The sequence below is a fragment of the Talpa europaea genome, assembly GCF_964194135.1.
Source record: "Talpa europaea genome assembly, chromosome: 6".
Lineage (NCBI taxonomy): Eukaryota > Metazoa > Chordata > Mammalia > Eulipotyphla > Talpidae > Talpa > Talpa europaea.
In genome coordinates, this window is record NC_140072.1 from 29,470,444 (window position 1) to 29,488,948 (window position 18,505).

The window sequence follows — 18,505 nt, forward strand, 5'->3', positions numbered from 1 at the left end:
AAGATTGATTTTACTCTGAAATTTTTGAAAGTGGGCTAAAATAAGTATCTGAATTAACATTAGTTGGTGGCAACTTAATACTTTACTAATCTCATTTCATGAAAATAAACTTTATAATATGGAATTAAAAAAACCTAGTAGGAAAATATGACATGTTTTTCAAGGAATGTTTGGAAAATAGAGAAATGCTAGAGAAATCTCACCATATACGAACACCATAAACACTGGGTATGTGATTATTCATGTTATTCACAAGGAATCTGTAGCTCAAGATTTCTAGAATCCTCATTTTCTTGAATACTATTTAAGATTTCATTTGACATAGTAAAATATTATTGCGGGAAAAAAAAAAAAACCCCTTTAGTCCAGTAGTGATTAATTGCTTACTTTTTGAGCAATTTTTGCAAAGTAGAATACTTTGTTTTATAAGTTACTTTATCTGATTTATAAAAATAGGTTGTTTTTTAAATGTATCTAAGACATTAATTTTTCCGGCTAAGAACCTTTGCACATTTTTATTTATATCAACATTTCACATAACACTAGATTCAAATTCATGGGTCAGCAAAATTATAGTAATGATCTTTGTGTCTGCTTACAGAGATTTAACAAATGTTAAATCTGTAAATGACAGGGATCTACTGTATTTTCAGTCTTTTTTCCCCTGTTGTATTTGTAATTCACAAATTGAGGTTTATAAAATTTAAGTAGAGAACACATTCAAGATGCTTGTGTCTTTCTTATGTTAGAATAGGAAACTTTCAAGTTAAAAAATAAATGCAATATATAAACCCAAACATGGATCTTTTTGAGAACAGTAGCAGAAATTATTGAGGTAAGCAGATAATGAACATCATCTACAAAATAAATTAGAATCACTCTTGGTTTTAAGAAGAATAGAAATTGTCAAGATTAAGACTTGTGAGAAGTCGGTTCTTAATATTTACACTGTATCCTCTTTTTATTATAAACAATTGCCTAGATATTCTCTTCAAAAAAAGAAATGTGGACTTTTGGGCAGGATTTGAAATTTCATTTCCATTCTGAGCATCTTTGACTTTGCTCTGAAAACTCTTAGACATAGATTTTAGACATATTATTGGAAAACAAAATTTATCTTCTTGTCATACTTCGTTTAGATTGCATCTTTCTTCAGCAACAATGTGGACTACTTCATTGCTTCACTGAGCTATGGGCCTAAGGCAGCAAGTGGATTCATTAGTCCTCTTTCAGCTGAATGCATGTTGCAGTATAAGAAAAAGGCTGCTGCCTACATGAAGGCTTTAAGAAAGGTTTGTAAGTTGCTGTTAACATTTAGATCAGGGACAAAAACAGGAATAATTCCAGAGAATGTTGTGTTTTTTCCATAATTCATATTCTTTAGGTTTTATACAGTTTAGGGTCACAGGTAGTTGGTGAGTGCTGGGGGCAGATTTTGGGAAGGAGGAGGTGACAGAGACCCACACTTCACCTAACATATGATGTGTGCACAGATCCTGCTGTACTCATGTCCCCAGTGCCTGATAACATCTAGAGTTAGGCAGCTAGGCAGTCACTAGGTGTCACATTTCAGAAAACCTTGTAGAAAAAAAAATCAAAATATGTTTATATATTTTTTGAATATAATCATAATACATGGTCATTGCAAAAAGAAATTAGAAGATAGTTTTCTTTTAATTCTTATGATGCTTTTTTCATAGCCCTTATTGGAGTCTGTGCCTTATGAGGAAGCACTGGGAAACCGCCGTATCCTTCTTAGCTCTACTGAAAGCCGAGAAGGCCTTGCACAACAGGTATGGCACCTGGAAAATTATGGTACTTGCTTAAATGTTATATGTTAAATGTTACATGTTATATGGAAAAGATTTTTAATGTACATGGACTTACTTAGGAGGCTACATAATAAACATGTAAAGTTAATGGTTTTAACATGTACTAAAAAAGCACTATAATCAATTTATTTATCAACATTTGTTGATACTTCAAAATAAGTCATCTTGATTCAGTTGATGTTATAATTGCCGTTAATTTCACCACACTTTGACCACTGTGGCTAATTCTTTCTTCAGGCACTAAATTTAAGTGTCTGAAGTAAGCAGACAGAAAAAGTCAACAGGTTAGTGACTCAATGGGTTAGCTTTATTTCTTAAATGAACAGGAATGAAAAATTTCTAATATTCAGTTGGTGAATTGAATTTGGGGGGCAGGTGCAGGTGGGTGGTACTACTGTCTTTTTTAGAAGTTGTACAAACTGATACCAGTTTAGCTTTTGCCAGATATTTGTTCACTCCAATACCTGGCTTGCTTTTAGTTTTGGAAACATTTTAAAGAAAGCACAAATAAACTCATCTGCAACAATGTTTTGTCTATCCTGATCTTATTTTTATTGGACACATTATTTTTAGACATTAATGTGTTAGGATATTGGAGCTAAAAAATTACTCTAGAATCATTTCTAGAAAACAAAATTCCTGACACAAACAATAGAATGTGAAATATCCTAAAAATTGATTTTGGATTTTCTTATTTTATGTGATGAAAATAAGACTCAAAGAAATTAAGTAGCTTTTGCCCTAAATAGCTATAAGTGGTACTACTATCTGACTTCAAAGCTGTTTTTTCCCCACTTTGCCATTTACCAGCTGCAGGCTAGTTTGATAAGCATTCTGAGTCTCTAAAGTGAAGATAATACCTACCTTTCAAGTTCTTATAGGATTAATTGAGCCAATGGAAGGCGGTATGATATAGTGAAAATAATCAGACTTGTGAGCCAGACAGATGGGATCCCAAATCCTGGCTTTGCCATTTGCTAGCTTAACAGGTGGTTGAGTTACTGTGAGCTTTAGTTCTTGAGAAATGAGAATTAGAGGACTGTTAGGTGGTTTCAGTGGGATAATGGGAGGAAAGGCCCCAGAACAGTGCCTGCTACATGGTAATTATTCAACCATGATGGTTGGTAAAGCATATGGAACTCACCGCAAGATTGCTTTTATTTTTATGTAATTCTCAAGCTTTTACTTGCCCTGAGATTTAAACTTCTTTTCGAAGTATAACAAACTTAAAAGTTATACAAATCCTTAATGTATATCCCAAATGAATTTTTACAAGTAAACACACTAATAAACCTAGATAAAATTTAAAAGCACATTTCTTTATGAAAGGTGTACCTTAAAAATTATTTTTTGCCAGGGCCCCAGAAGCCTTTCCCAGCTCTCTTTCTAGTTTCTACTCTGCTGTAAAAGATAACCATTAACCTGTGTCTAATATTGTAGATCAGTTTCGTTACCTGATATTGAACTTTTAAAAAAAAGAGATTATGCAGTGTAATAGACTCTTTTAAGTTTGACTTCTTTTGTTCAATACTGTGTTTGTAGTATTCATTCATGTTGTATGCAGTTGTTATCTGTTCATTTTTCATTGCCATTGAGTATTCTGTTATATGAATATACATAATTTATCCATTTTTGCTTATGAGTATTTAAGTAGTTTCAGTTTTTGGCAATCATAGTGGTGCTATGAACCTTCCTGTACATGTCTTTTTGTAAACTCACATACATTTCTGCCGTGTATATACCTAGAAGTGGAAATGCAGGTTTCTGGATAGAGTTTGTTCTGTTTTAAAAGATCTTGCCAGGGCCTCCCCAGTGGTGCAGTGGGTTGAGCGCAGCACTGTGAAGCTGCCCGCTGCCTCCCCAGCGCCGATTTGATTCCCAGCCGTCCAGGGAGATTCCCACATGGTGCGGCAGACCTCTCCTGCCTCGCCCGCTGCTCCCCTCGGCAGTGCTTTCGGTCTGTCTGCCTGTTCTGCTCCCGGCTCTGTCTCTGGTGAATCCTCTCACTCTCTCATGACTCTGACCTGTACCTCAGCTCTTGTATAAATTTAAAAAAAAAAAAAAATCTTGCCAAATAATTATTCAGTGTTTATCCCCAATTCCATTCCTCCCAGCACTGTATTAGTCACAATTGTTCCACAAACATGCCCACTTTTGTATTTTCTGTCTTTTGAGTTTTGGTCATTTGTGTAGTTTTTAATTGCTTTCCCTTGACAAATGGTAACAATGAGCAGCTATCTTTTTTATGTTTATAATCTTTATAATTTATGTTTATAATTTTTTATGTTCAAATGCCTATTCATGTGTTTTTTCCTTCCTCTTTCTCTATTGGGATGTCTATATTTTCCTTATTGATTTGTAGAGATTCTTTATATGTCCTAACTATTAGTCTTCTGTTGGATACTTGCTTTGTAGATAAATTCTTCCACTTTGTGGCTTTCCTTTTTGTTCTCTTAATGGTGACTGTTGATGAATAGATTTTTGATTTCAGTATAGTTCAGTTTCTTAATTCATCTTTATGTTTTGTGTATCCTGTGTAATAAATCTTTTCCAAGTTTTTTTTTTTTTTAATTTTCAGCTCTGTTAGGTAGTTTTGGTTTACATTTTATAGGTATTTTTTTTAGCCACTAACTTCTTTGTGCATCACCCAATGAGTACAGAATTCTCTGTTGCTTTCAAGGTTCAGCAGAGTTTGGAGAAAATTTCCAAGCTGGAGCAGGAAAAAGAACATTGGATGTTGGAAGCACAATTAGCCAAAATTAAGCTAGAGAAAGAAAACCAGCGAATTGCAGATAAGCTAAAGAGTACAAGTAGTGGGCAGGTGGGTAGCCTGACTCAGGAACACGCTGCGGCCTCCGTGGTGTCTGCTGCGGGTCAGGAGGAAGCCTCAACTAAGTCTGTGACAGAGTCACTTCACAGCACCAGTCTGGTAAGTATCTTTTTTTAAATGCTAATCGCTAAGGATCATACCTAGTATTCAGTGTTAACCATCTTAATTACACATTAGTTTTATAATAAAAATAATCTACGTGTTTTAGAAAAGATAGGTTGGTAAGCAAAATGCTTCTTCAAAAAGCAACTTCATTAAACTCCCTTTGATTTTACATGAGACTTCCCCATGATGAGGGCTCTGTTCCTGTGGAAGATATAGAGTCAAACTAAAGATGATAATGTTTTTCTATAGAAATATCTCTAATATGAGGTTAGGTTTCGGACCAAGGGCTAAATGCCTAACTAATAGAAATGACTACAGGTGCCATTTTTAACCAATTATATGTCATATTTTCAATCAGTATAAAAATTTGTGACTTACATGTAAAACAGAAGCCTACCAGGTTAATTATATTTCATAAGGCAGTATAGTGCCAAGCTATCTTGCAACTTTGTATTTCTTGCCTTATATGTAACTTAAGTGATTTAGAAGGAGAAGACAATCTGTATCTCTTCAAGGGTTTCTCTTCTCCCACCCACCTCATAAGGTGCTGTCAGAGTAATTTTCCTAGATTTAATTACTGATGGTTTTTAAAATCCACTCAATTGTTTGGCATTCAAGGCTGTGGATACCTATTCCAAAGTACCTTTCCAGCTGTATCTTCTGTATTTCCTTGTATAGATCCAAACTGAGTTGTCTTCCTGGTGAAATGTTCTTTACATTTTTTTGCTTCCTTGTCTTTGTTCAAACTGTTTCTTTTGTCTAACTTTCTGTTTATTACACCCATCACCTATCTACTCAAATGCTTTTGACTTCCCACACCCTTTCCTTCTCCTTAACTTTCTTGAATTCAAAACTATACCTGTCCTGGGCCTCCCCGGTGGCGCAGCGGTTGAGCGCTGGGTTGCGAAGCTGCCCGCGGCCTCTGCGGCGCTGGTTCGATCCCCGGCTGCTCCCCGGCTGCCGGGAGAGGGTCCCACATGGCGCGCAGACCTCTCCTGCCGCCCACTGCTCCCCTCAGCAGTGTACTTCGCTCCTTCTGCCTGCTCTGCTCCCCGCTCTGGCTCTGGTGAATCCTCTCACCCTCCCGCGCTTCTGACTGTACCCAGTGCTTGTATAAACAAACAAATAAATAAATAACATGCCTCTATAAAAAAAAAAAATTTAAAACAAAACAAAACAAAACAAAACTATACCTGTCCTTTAAAGTACAGTTGAGGGGCCTCCCTGGTGACTAGGAGTTAAATCTCAGCACTATCACTACTATGGCCTGAGTTTGATCTCCGGCAAGGGAGCTAGCCCACTTATACTGCAGTTCCCCTTAGCAGTGTATTTCAGTAAATCCACCTGCTCTGCTCTCCACTCTGTCTCTGGTGAATCCTGTCACCCCTGCTGCACCTCTGGCCTACACCCTAGCTACTCTATACACACACACACACACACACACAAACAAAACCAAGAAACTGAAGTATAGTTGAGATGCCACATTTTTTCCATGAACCCCATTTTCAGACATTGTCTTTTGATGGTCAAGATTAGAGAACCATTCTTGGTCAGCTTCCCTTTTTTTTAATTTATTTTTTTTAATAATGTATTTTTAAATCTTTTACATCATTGTTCATTTTTAAACAATGCCTGCTTCCCCCCACCCCCTCAGGTGTAGTCCCCATAGAATTTCCTTCACCAATGCACCTGTGCACCATCACCTCAATTCCCTGTGTTCTCCCTCCCTCCCTCTGATCCCTCTCTCTCCTCCCCTGCAGTATGTCTCTGATTTATAATTGTCTGGTTTTGCTTTGTTGTGTTTTGTACTGTCATTATTTTTTTACACTGATGTATTATTTGGTTCCTCTATATTCCTGCTATAAGTGAAACCATCCAATATTTTTCTTTTTCCTTCTGGCTTATTTCACTGAGCATAATTCTTTCTAGCTCCATCCACATTGTTGCAAAGGCCTGAGTTTATCTTTTTTGATTGCTGAATAATATTCCAGTGTGTATATGTACCACATCTTCCTGATCCAGTCATCTATTTTTGGGCATTTGGGTTGTTTCCAGGTTTTGCCTATTGTAAATAGTGCGGTCAGCTTCCTTTCATTTTGCATAGTCTAGTCTATATAATTGAATCTATTCCCCTCTCTTAGTTGCTTCAGTCTAATGTAACTAGAACTTGCATAGACATCTGTATAGAGTGCTTGTGGGATCACAGAGAAGGTTGTTGAAGGACTTGGGGAGCATATCACACAAGGTAACATACATGAGTTTCAGAAGTGAGCAGGAGACTCAGGCAGAGAAGGTTTCAGGCTGAGAGAAGGGTCTCACCATGTAACTCTCCTTTCTGTGCACGGCAGATCCCTGCCAAAAATGATCTGGAGACAGTGGTGAGAAACAGAGATGGTAGTTTCTTTTTTTTTTTTTTTTCTTTTTTATAGAGGCATGCTTTATTTATTTGTTTTGCTGGTTTTGTTTGTTTGTTTTGTTTATACATGCACTGGGTACAGTCAGAAGTGCGGGAGGGTGAGAGAATTCACCAGAGCCAGAGCGGGGAGCAGAGCAGGCAGAAGGACCGAAGTACACTGCTGAGGGGAGCAGCGGGCGGCAGGAGAGGTCTGCACGCCATGTGGGACCCTCCTCTGGTGGCCGGGGAGCAGCCGGGGATCGAACTGGCGCCGCAGAGGCCGCGCGCAGTTTCGCAACCCAGCGCTCAACCGCTGCGCCACCGGGGAGGCCCAGAGAGATGGTAGTTTCTGCTTTCCATGTTGTTTCTGCTTATCAGCCTTCCTTTTTATCCCTACTTCCCCATTTTCTAAATAAGCTTTTAGCTCTTTGTTTGTCTTCTTCCTTTTGGGTATCTGGAGCAAGCCTGTGCCCATTTTAGTTAATTGGTTAAGAAAGGGAACCTGTATTACAAGTGCCCAGGTGATTACTTAGGTTCAGGCACTTTGGGGCAGAAAAAGTTAAATCAGAAACTTCTGTACTAAGTGCCCTGTAGCACTTCAACAGTTAAATGCTTACTTTTTTCATTAAAATATCTAGTACTGTAATTTGAACATTCAGCCACCTGTTATTTATTATAGTGAAAAACAGCAGTAACAGATAAGTAACCAGTAAGAAAAAGCTCAGAAAGATACAAATTTCCATTTTTTGCTGGAATTAAAAAAGCACTGCTTAAATTAATAGAATTTCTAAGTGTGAACTTTAAGTATAAAAACAATATATGTACATTGTAGGTCATTTAAAATATAGAGGAGTAAAAGAAGAAAAAAAAGTTAACATTCTTCTGAATATCTAATCAGTGTTAACCTTTTTTTTCCCCTATAAAACGTCATACTTGGGCCTCTCTAGTGGTACAAGGGGTTAAGTCTCAGCACTAGCAAGCTATCAACAGCCACTGCAGCATGAGTTTGATACCTGGCCAGGGAGCTATCCATACGGTGACGCAGACCTCTCTTGTCTTGCCCGCTGCTCTCCTCAGTCAATCCACCTGTTCTGCTCCCCACCCTGTCTCTGGTGAATCCCTTTACCCCCTGCACCTCTGGCCTACACCCCAGCTCTTGTATGTATAAATAAATAAAATAAATCTTTAAAAAAAAAGTCATACTTGGGGCCTTCTTGCTGGCCTAGGGAGCTACGGTCTGAGTTCGATCCTTGGTCAGATAGCTAACCCACCTATGGAGCAGCAGACCTCTCCTGTCTCGCCTGCTGCTCCTCTTTCAGTAAATCCACCTCCATCTCTGGTAAATCCTCTCACCCCCCCACACGTCTGGCCTATACCCCAGTTCTTCTACACATAAATAAATAAATGTTTAAAAAGATAATAAAAAATAAAATGTCATACGTGGTTGGGATTGGTTTTATAAAATTTCAGATGTTTTAGCATAATGTTAATATACATTCTGTCATTAGAAACTATGTAAAAATACTTATTGATGCCATAGTGTTATATATGGAATATATGTTAATGTACTTATGATTAGATATTGGCTATAATTTTTTTTAAATAACATCTCTTTTGTGCATAAGATTGTTACTGTGTCTCAGATAATGTCGTTGGGATATAGTCTCTGGGTTAGAATTACTGGGTCAAAAAAGCATGAATGTTTTCAAGCACCTTGTTTTTAATTGCCAAATTATTCTAAGAGGGCTGCTCTGATTTAGCAGCATATGAAAAAAATGTTGAAATCCTTTATGTTAGAGCTTTTCCTTCCACTCATATAATACTGTTCCTTTGAGGGAACAGTATACCACATTTTTAAATCATATCCCAAGAGTGAGTTGGTGAGAGCAAGGAGGTAGAATAGATGCCAAATGTCTTATTTGAGTATGTAAAATTAAATGATGGCATGGTACTCTAAACAGCTTTTGGTGGAAGGAGAAAGGCTTATTGTTACTCCTTCTTCAGTGAGTAGAAAATTAAGACTCTCCTATAAAAAAGTTTCATCAAAGATCCTTTTACCTAACATTCATTAGTACATGTTCAGTTGATACACTTCTCATTGTTTAGAATAATACTCTTTTGAGGATATTATTTAGAATGTGTGAAAACTGTTTATTGGGAGTCATCTCTGACAGAATCCATTGAATCTGAGTTTTCAATGGTTTTCTTATGTTATTGTACCCAAACACTTGCCCTTCCATCTTGAAAAACCTGAATTTGGTAATCATGACTATTTGTTTTTGAAGTCTTAATCCACAAAAGCAAACTTTAAAAGGCCTGGCAGGGGCCTACCTGGTGGTACAAGGGGTTAAGCGCTGCACTATGAAGCAATCTACAGCCTCTGCAGCAGTTGGAGTTCCATCCCAGGCCAGCCAGAGAGCACCCCACATGGTGAAGCAGACCTCTCCTGTCTCTCTCGCTGCTCCCCTCAGCAGTGTGTTTCAGTCAATCTTCCTGTTCTGTTCCCCACTCTGTGTCTGGTGAATCCTCTAAACCCCCCACACCTTTGACCTGTACCCCAGTTCTTAAATGCATAAATGAATAAATCTTTAAAAAATAAAATATAAAAAAATAAAGGCCAGGCAGTACTTTAACTTGCTTAAAATTACATTTCCTTTTTTAATTAATTTCAACCTGAAATGAATATATTTTAATGTCATAAAAACATCATAACAAAAGTACATTCTTTTTTTTCCTTTGGAACTGTCAGCTTATGTTTATTTATGTTTTCTCTTTGGAATGTTTCATTATTATAGTCACCATAAAACTATTTTTTACCCCTTCTTGGCTACTGCTTTGGAAATAAGCATAGGATTGAGGGGTAAAAAGCTGTTCTTCCGCTGTCTCTTCCCAGACAATCGTTGATTTTAGTGGAAATGCTTAACAGCATTTTCACAGAAGGTATAGTGATGACCATTATCCATTACTGCCTCATGCCAGAAAGTGTGTCTACAGTTAACCTGTCCGCAGGCCCAGCTTTTCTGTAGCAAGTTACAGTCCAGGGGTGATCTCTAGTACTCTGCGTACACTGCCCTTTAAAAAGTAAGAATGAAGAAGAAAAGAATATGAGTACTTAAAATATTGTGTTGGAAATATAAACAATCTGTTCTAAAATTTCACCCCCCCCCCCTTATGTTCTAGATTGGGATTTTAACCAGGACATCTGACAATGAGGTAATGTGTGCTTGGCATCATGTTGTTTGTTAGTAAATATTTGGCCAAATGTTTGTTCACAAAGGCCTCTGAAAGTCAGCTTTGTCTAATTGTGTTTTCTGACAATTCAAGCAAATGTGGAGCCAATGTTCCCCCCTCCATCAGTAGATCCATGTTGCCTTTCTATTTTAACTGTCACCAACAAATTATAGCCTGTTTTTGTAATTGCCTTGTTGAATGCCTGACTTGGCAGTTTGACAAGGTGTGGCACGAGCTCGGCCATCAGCTGGCATGCTTTGTTGAGACTGAGAGCTGTCCCAGTGGGCAGGCTGAGAGAGCTTTTTAAGTCTTTGACAGAGTGCTTGGTAGTTCTTTCCAGCCCTCAAGTGAGTGAAGCCAGGACACATTTGACTAGTCAGATAAGTTTACACATTTGAATTTTGAAATATTGTAAAGGTGTAACTTTATAAATAGCTATCAGAAGAACATGGAGTCATTCACTTTACTTTACCACTCAGTATTAACTGGTAAATAAAGTTCAGCAAAGTTGATGAATTCTTTGTTTTCCCTCTTGGCCTTAAACTTTAGGTAATCTTGAATTTCTGTGTATATTTTTATATGATAATCTCAATAGTGTATCAATGCTAGAGTAACTAGAAGAAATACAAGTCTGAGACAAGGGCCAAAGATACTCATTTATTAGAAATAGGTTAATGGTATTTGAATTGGGGGTTTCAATAAGTGCTTTTTATTCCCTTGCCCTCTTCCAGTTGGAGAACACAGGAGTCTGACAGAGATTTTGCCAGTGAAGTTTGTGGCTCTTAAAAGCTGGATGGGGGGGACATGGCTCCAGTGGTTGTTGGCTTTCCATTATTTTACTTCTGCTCTGTTCTTTTAAAGCAACAACTTCATTCTTAGATAGGCAGCATGCTAAATAAGAGAAATTTGGAATATACATTAAGCTCCCTTATCTGACAATTCTTTGAGGGGTAGGAAAACTAGGATTCCTTATCAAATTTCAAATGTACAAAATGTTGTCCTTTATTGCAAAAGTGACGTTAACATTTTCTTCTAGAACTGCTTCATCTCACTATTTAGTTTTGTGCTCTATTTAGGTTCCAGATGTGGAATCTCGTGAAGACTTAATTAAAAACCACTACATGACAAGGATAGTGGAACTGACATCTCAGCTGCAGCTGGCTGACAGTAAGTCAGTGCATTTTTATGCTGAGGTGAGTGGAGAGTTAATTTAATTGGGTGGGATTTTTTCCCCTAACCCCATTAGGAGTTAGTTCACTGTCCTGGTCTCCTATTCACTAGAAGAGAGAAGTCATTCTCAGAGCAGCCATATGAACTTGGTCAAAGCTCATATTGGTTGGTCTACATACCCACCCCAAGTTTTCATTTCACTAAATGACTGGTTTGTCATTTCCAAGTTACTGATAGTTGAGAAACTTAGGTAGGCTTTCCTGTTGTCACATAACATGTTTTATATCATCATTATTATTATAGCTTACTTTATAGGCAAGTGGACAATTACAAGTCAAGGCATTTTTAGGTGGGGGTATTTAAGAGTAAAATATACCTGGCTTTTTTTTTTTTTTTTTAAGTACTTTCCCATTTCTAAATCACAACTTGAACTAAATTACTATAAATGAAAAAGACGAAAGAATGTGACCTTTTTCAATCGTCAAAAATCATAAAATATTGCTTTTGTTACATTTTCTTCTTCCCTCACCAAATAATTCATTTTCTTAAGAAAATTAGAAGAAAAAAAAACTATGGTAGATAATAAAATTATGCACAATTCATTAGAGAGGGTAGAATGAAGCAAGGAAATACAAGGAGCAAGAAATAAATTAGAATGGATTTACTCAAATATAAGAATACCCATAGGTCTATGATTTGAAAATAAATTAAGAAACTAGTTATAGGTGGCAGACAGAGAATGATAATGCTTAAAATTGTCAAAGAAATTGAAAAGGGCAAGAATCATACCCTTTATCAGGATGTGACTTTGTGGTTGTCTCCTGTATTGTGGAAATGGAGAGGTTGACGGCCATTTGCTAGAAGTGGAGAGGGGCTTCCACTTGTAGCGCAGTGTTACTCTCAAGGAGCCAGTGCATACCTCCTTGGTAAGATGGTAACAGTGACTGCTGTTGGGCCGTAGACAGTGGGGAGCAAGGCAAACAGGATAAAACAGGATGACTTAAAGGGAACTGCTGCAGTTTGCTGAGCCATAGTGCAGCACGTGATTGTGTCCTTGTTTGGCCCTCGCCTGCCTTTGGACTTGTCCCTGACTTGATTGTTATCTTCATGAGGACCTGTGCCTTGCAAAATACTCTCTCTCTTTTTCAGTTTCAGTGCTAAGCACACAGTAGTTATTTGGTTAATAGAGAGTAGCTAATTTAGTTTAACTTTACTGAAGTTCTCTTGCGAGGAATAAAGTAAGTAGGGAATTTTGGGGCTGTTTTATTACCAAGAGATTCGCTTATCTTCGAATGCTTTCAACACAATTGCGATACAAGAATTTTTAAATCGTCCTAATTTTTTCTCCTCTGTAAACAGGAAGTGGTGACCCTGTGTAGGACTTTACTGGAACAATTAGTCTGAGAATCTGGTGTTAACACAGCATTCAAATTTGTCTCAACAGATCTTAACGCCTTGTCATTCTTAAGGCCTTTATCACAAAGTTTTGTGTTCCTTTTAATAACACACCCTCTGTGAACAATATTGTGAAGTAGAATTTTTTTCTTTTTTCTTCTTACTATACTGTGTCTCTGGATAGTCTAAGTTTGGTAGAACCTTTGAAGAAAACAGCTGGTATCTTCAGTCTTGCATGCGCTTTTGATTCCATGTAGACAGAGCATAATCTGTAAACTAAGACTGTAAAGCTATTGTTCCTGTAATGCAGTCTCTAATAAAGGATTTAAAACACAAGGAAAGTATCTTAGGCTGTGGATTGCATGATCAGAAGCCACTGATAACATCTGAAACAACCATCTCATTTAGTGTGTAAATAAACACAAGGACTTAGGTGTTTTGTAACCAGTGGTCATCACACTGGAGCTAGGAGATCAACACTGTTGAGCTTAGGTTAGTAGACTTTTTTCACTTATGAAAAAGATGAGAATGGGGACCACATCTTCCTTGTGTGAGCCCTCCTGTGTGACACATGGCCTGTAGATGTTTAACAAATATTTGTGGAAGGAAGGAAGGGAGAGAGAAAGGAAGGACTTTCGGCTGTGGGGTTGTGTTCTGTTAACCTTCCCTGAAGTAAATTTGGTTTGGGGAAATGCCCCCAGGGATAATGGAATGTTTTCTGATTTCACAGTGCCGAGCACTCTCTAAAAGACTGGCCTTGGCTGAAAAGTCTAAGGAGGCCTTGACAGAGGAGATGAAACTTGCCAGTCAGAGCATCAGCAGACTTCAGGTGCGTTCTTAAGCTAACCTGTGCCATTTTTATGTGTCTTTTAATTGAAATTCTTGTGCAGCAGAGTCAGCATTTCTTCTCTTAAGTGGTGGCATTCACTTTCTAGATATGTTTCCCTAACCGCTTTATTTCTTACTCATTTTAGAGTGACATCATCTTTACATCAAGCAAAGAATGGCTGTATTGTTTTTGTCTGACTTGATTTTAATCTCAAATACTTTTGTAGTCAGCATTTCCTTAGAGTTCTTTCTTTCCTCTTTCCCCTTCTTCCCTGTCAAGTGGCTGTAGTCTTCTCCTCTTGTTCCATGTTACTCTTGTTCTTTCTCTTCCTTGTTTTATAAAACTGACAAACTCAAAGATAGGGCTATGGAAGATTCCTCCTTATTTATGGCTTTGTTTTGTTTTATTTATTTTCAAATTCTGCCTTTTTTTTTTTTTTTAAACCTTGCTTCAAGAAATACCCTATTAAATATAAAGATGATACTGGGCAAAACAAACAAAAACACACACACATTAACACAGCTACCTCCATTTCTTCCTTGTTTCACATTCATTTATCAGATAGCCAGGAGCGCAGGATTAGAATTTAAGGGGGCCTAAGAAGATGAGAAATGGGAAGAGAGAAAAATGCCCTTCTTCTAGCAGGCTTCTGCCTGGATCATCTGGGTGGGTGGTGTGAAGTTGTGGGGATGTGTCAGAGACAGATTTCTCTGCCTCACCGGACTATCCGCCTCACCATACTGCCCACCTCACCAGACTGGTTCCTTCAGGGAACACCTGAGAGAATTTGGAAAGATCCAGGGACCTTCTTGGTTTTTTGTCTTTGTTGTTGTTTATGCAGTTTTATCCCTGCCATAAAAGGAAACTCTTTCATTTGGGCAAGGAATTTCAGAATGTATTTTGAAAGCTGAGATTTTTTTTTTTCTCTGTTTCTTTTAACTTTGTTCTCCTGTTAGGCCTGTAGTTTAGCCTTCTTCATGTTAATTGATCAGATAGGTTATTTTAATAAGTTGCTTTTTCAAAATTTTTTATGAATTTACAATCCTTTAGAGTGGCATGACTAGTGGGGTTTTGTGTTTTCTTTTTTCTTATTTGCCTCTTTTCCCTTTCCATTTAGGATGAGCTGACAACTACCAAGAGGAGTTATGAGGATCAGTTAAGTATGATGAGTGACCACCTGTGCAGCATGAACGAGACTTTATCTAAACAGAGAGAAGAGATTGACACACTAAAGATGTCTAATAAGGTAGGGAAGAGTTGGGAGGTAGTCTGCAATATAATATTTAATATTTAGTGTATTTTATATAATGTAATGCATTGCTATGCATTTCCAAAACCAAAGATTAAGAAATACAGTGTTTGTAAGTCAGTTTTCTTATTTTCAACTGCCCTGTTATTCAAAAACTAAAGTTGTTTCTTTGACTGAGTTTTAATTAGAAAAGGTCTAACCTCTGAGGTCCTGATACCATCATCTTCACTTTTTTGGCATTTCCGCTGCTGCTGTGTGAATTAGTGGAACTCTAGGGGGATTCTTAGGAGGAATTGTTCCTTTTACATATGAATCTAAAATGGTGATGCTAAAGAATAAGCTCCTTTAGCAGATATATTTTCACACATATCCATATAACCTAGAACTCTTTTATCCTTTTAATTCCAAAAATTTCCTTTGGTTTTGTTTTCCATAAACCTCTAGTTGTCCAGACTGGGGTCAGTAGATATTGGTAGTATTTTTAGTTGAAATGCATATCCACATGTCATGCCTCTGTTATTCTCACATCATGTATATACTCTTTTGCCATGAAAGGTAGGCTTCTGAGATGTGGTTCCATGTATCAGAGACTGAGACCATCTCAGAGACTGAGATGACTTGGCAACCACCACGTCCAGCTGGGATTTACAGTCTCTAGCTTGTGCTTTTTGTAATCTGTGGCTGCCACTTATTGATCTAGCAGACATGTATTGAGTTCCTGCTATGTATTGGCACTGGGGAGGAAATAGAGACACCATACCTTTATTTAGCAACTGATATTGGTGGTTCAGGGCAGCATTCTGCTCAGTTGGTGTCTCCCCTTGGAAAATATATCATGTTAAAGCATTGGAATCTACATTATATAATTTTGTTTCTCATGTAGTTTCATGATACTAATTGGTCTGTGGCTACTTTGGAGAATGTGATGCTTTTCTGGGACATCTTGTTATGATTGTAACCAGACAGTATGGTTCTGATTTTGGTTCTCCAGTTACTTGTGCTTCAGGAAACTTGAGATTGGAGGTGGGGCTTTGGGGGCTGGTCCTCTTGAAGAATGCCTCCTTTAACCCTTTTGGCCTCTTGATATTCCAGCAGTGCGACAGCTCATTCACAGTTGATATTTCTAATACTGGTAGAAAGCACATACATATTAGTATGAGGATGTCCATTTTAGCACCTAACATTTATAAACAAACAACAGCAATTATAAGGGAAATCTTTATACTCCAAGCTGCAGAAGGCAATTGGTTCTAAATAGAAAGGGTTAGTGTTGAGTATAGCAAAACTTGTCCCAAAGGTAATGGTATTGCAGCTACATTAGAAATTAGGGACCTTCTAAGCCCTCTCAGAACTTTCAAATTTAGTTCTTAAAGTACCTAGTATTAATAAAATTCTTGAGTTAGAGGACCTTCTTCATTTTGCAGTTGTTAACCTTTCTGTGATCTTCTGTGATCCCTTTATTTTGTCCTCTCCCACCCCCCTACCCCATTTATTAGTAATTTAGATTGCTTTAACATCATCTTATGGCTGAGTTGACATAGTCTTCACTGGATACCAAGTAAGCATCCTGAAACCATTTGTTTGCTATTATCTTGCTCTTAATGTTTGTAATTTACAAGCATTTCTCACATACATGGATAAAAAATGCATTTGTTCCTAACAGTAAGTATAGGAATTTAGTTAATGTATTTTCCAAAAAAATAAATGTCTCCAGAAAGAAGTAAAGGTACACAGAACTGGAAATTCCAAATCTCCATAGATGAGGGATATATGTTTCTCCATTGATAACTTGTTCTCAACAAGTATCTGAACTTTTTTGATAATCATTGCCATGGAAGTATTAGTTGGTACACATTTAATATCAATACCTATAAATATCTTTAAAGCTATTTAAACAACAAAGAAACATGTTTAGACTAAAAAATGTTATTCAGTTTTATGAGGTCATAAATTCCCTTGTCTTTGGAACAAAATGAATATTTGAGGTTTGATAAAGCCACAATAGCTTTCTTTTTTCTTTATCGCCTGTGCTCAGCCCCGGAGGGGATAAGGGTCCATGGAAACAGAAAATGGAGAGTTAAAAGTAACAAACTGCTTTGTTTGTGATTACTGAATAAAAATGAGCAATGCAAGGTTATCTGCTTCTCCCTTCTGGAAGCTAGTTTTCCAAAGTGATATGTGACTCACAGACATTAGTCTATAAACTATGTGAATTATTTTTGTAAAGGTGTGTTTTTATTGTTGGTATTTTTCTTTGCACAGGGAAATTCTAAAAAGAACAAGAGTCGATAGTTTACACATAGCTGGTTGGCGACTTCTTTCCAGAGCTGCTACTGCTGCACGGAGCTGCAGGGCCAAGACCCCTCGTCCAGTGCTGGCTGCCCCCAGGAAGCTGGAGTGTTGTCGGACTTAGTAAACTAGTCAGTGTTGTAAATGGCCTTGAAACATTTAAAATGCATTTGTAACCAGTAAGGCAAATACAGAAATTGATGTTGACAGTAAAATGGAAAACAGTACATATACCATGGATATTGTAGGTTTCCTTATGCTGTTTTTACTGTGCACTTTTTAAAATTAGGTTTTAATTTCAGTATGTAAGAACAACAAATATTTTGTATATTTTCAAACTTAATTATATGGTAATCAATTTGGTATCTATGGAATAGATATATGTTTCTGGATAAAATGCTTAAATTGTCAAACCGTCATTACTTCTTGCTATAATTGGGAACAGATTCTTTTTGAGGACTTACTCAAACTCTCTCTCTCTCGCTGAGTGAGTGGGCTGTGCAAACTTCAGATCTTGTGGGTTTAGTATCATTGTCTTCAGCTCTTCACTACCCTCTCTGTGTTGGAATAATAGCTTAAGGATATTGATGTCAATAAATTCATACTTACATCAAACTTTTAGTCTCTCTGAAAATTTGATAAGGGCAACTGAATCCTATTAAAATAAGCTGAAAAAATTTAGCAAATTTCAATTGATTTAGATCTCTAATTCCCTAAATTGGAATAGTTCTGGTTAATTCTTTATTAAGGCTTTGAGTTTTGCCTTGAGAAGTATTATAATTGTAATCATACCTCATGCAAAGGACTCTGAGCTCTTTCTGGCTTCTCTTGGTTTATTTTATAAATATTGTTTATTTCAGTGTATGCCTCAGGGGAGTACTTGCTCCATACCCCCAGTCACAAGGCCTTAAAATACATTGCTGCTTTCTTCTTAGTGACTTGCACAGACCCATTTCATGCCATTTTCAAGTCTCCACATTAGCTGAGCTGTTCCTAAAACCCCTTCCTCTCCACTTCTGCTGACGTCTCACTCTCTGTGAGCATCTTTTTATACAGTTACTAATCACCCTCCAAAATTCTAGATTCTGGATCACCCAAGGGCTCATCCCTGGTTCCCTTCTGTGTGCAGCACAGAGGCCAGCTCATTGGCTCTTTCCCAAGTCCTCAACTGACTGCAATG

The 18,505-nt window shown here is 37.4% G+C and overlaps 1 protein-coding gene across 3 annotated transcripts in view; it reads left to right on the forward strand.

Moving 5' to 3' along the window:
- Positions 1 to 17,328, forward strand: part of PPP1R21 (protein phosphatase 1 regulatory subunit 21) — a gene marked incomplete at its 3' end in the record, with an annotated part of 51,255 nt that extends 33,927 nt beyond the window's left edge. Inside the window, exons 15-22 of one of the 3 annotated variants that reach the window (XM_084234948.1) lie at positions 1,140 to 1,292; positions 1,701 to 1,793; positions 4,513 to 4,761; positions 10,343 to 10,375; positions 11,470 to 11,586; positions 13,689 to 13,787; positions 14,905 to 15,033; positions 17,299 to 17,328. In XM_084234948.1, coding sequence (XP_084091074.1) covers positions 1,140 to 1,292; positions 1,701 to 1,793; positions 4,513 to 4,761; positions 10,343 to 10,375; positions 11,470 to 11,586; positions 13,689 to 13,787; positions 14,905 to 15,033; positions 17,299 to 17,328 — 903 coding nt within the window. The remainder of the gene's footprint in view (positions 1 to 1,139; positions 1,293 to 1,700; positions 1,794 to 4,512; positions 4,762 to 10,342; positions 10,376 to 11,469; positions 11,587 to 13,688; positions 13,788 to 14,904; positions 15,034 to 17,298) is intronic. The other 2 variants (XM_084234949.1, XM_084234950.1) reach the window with 2 other exon arrangements.
- Positions 17,329 to 18,505: the final 1,177 nt, after the last annotated feature.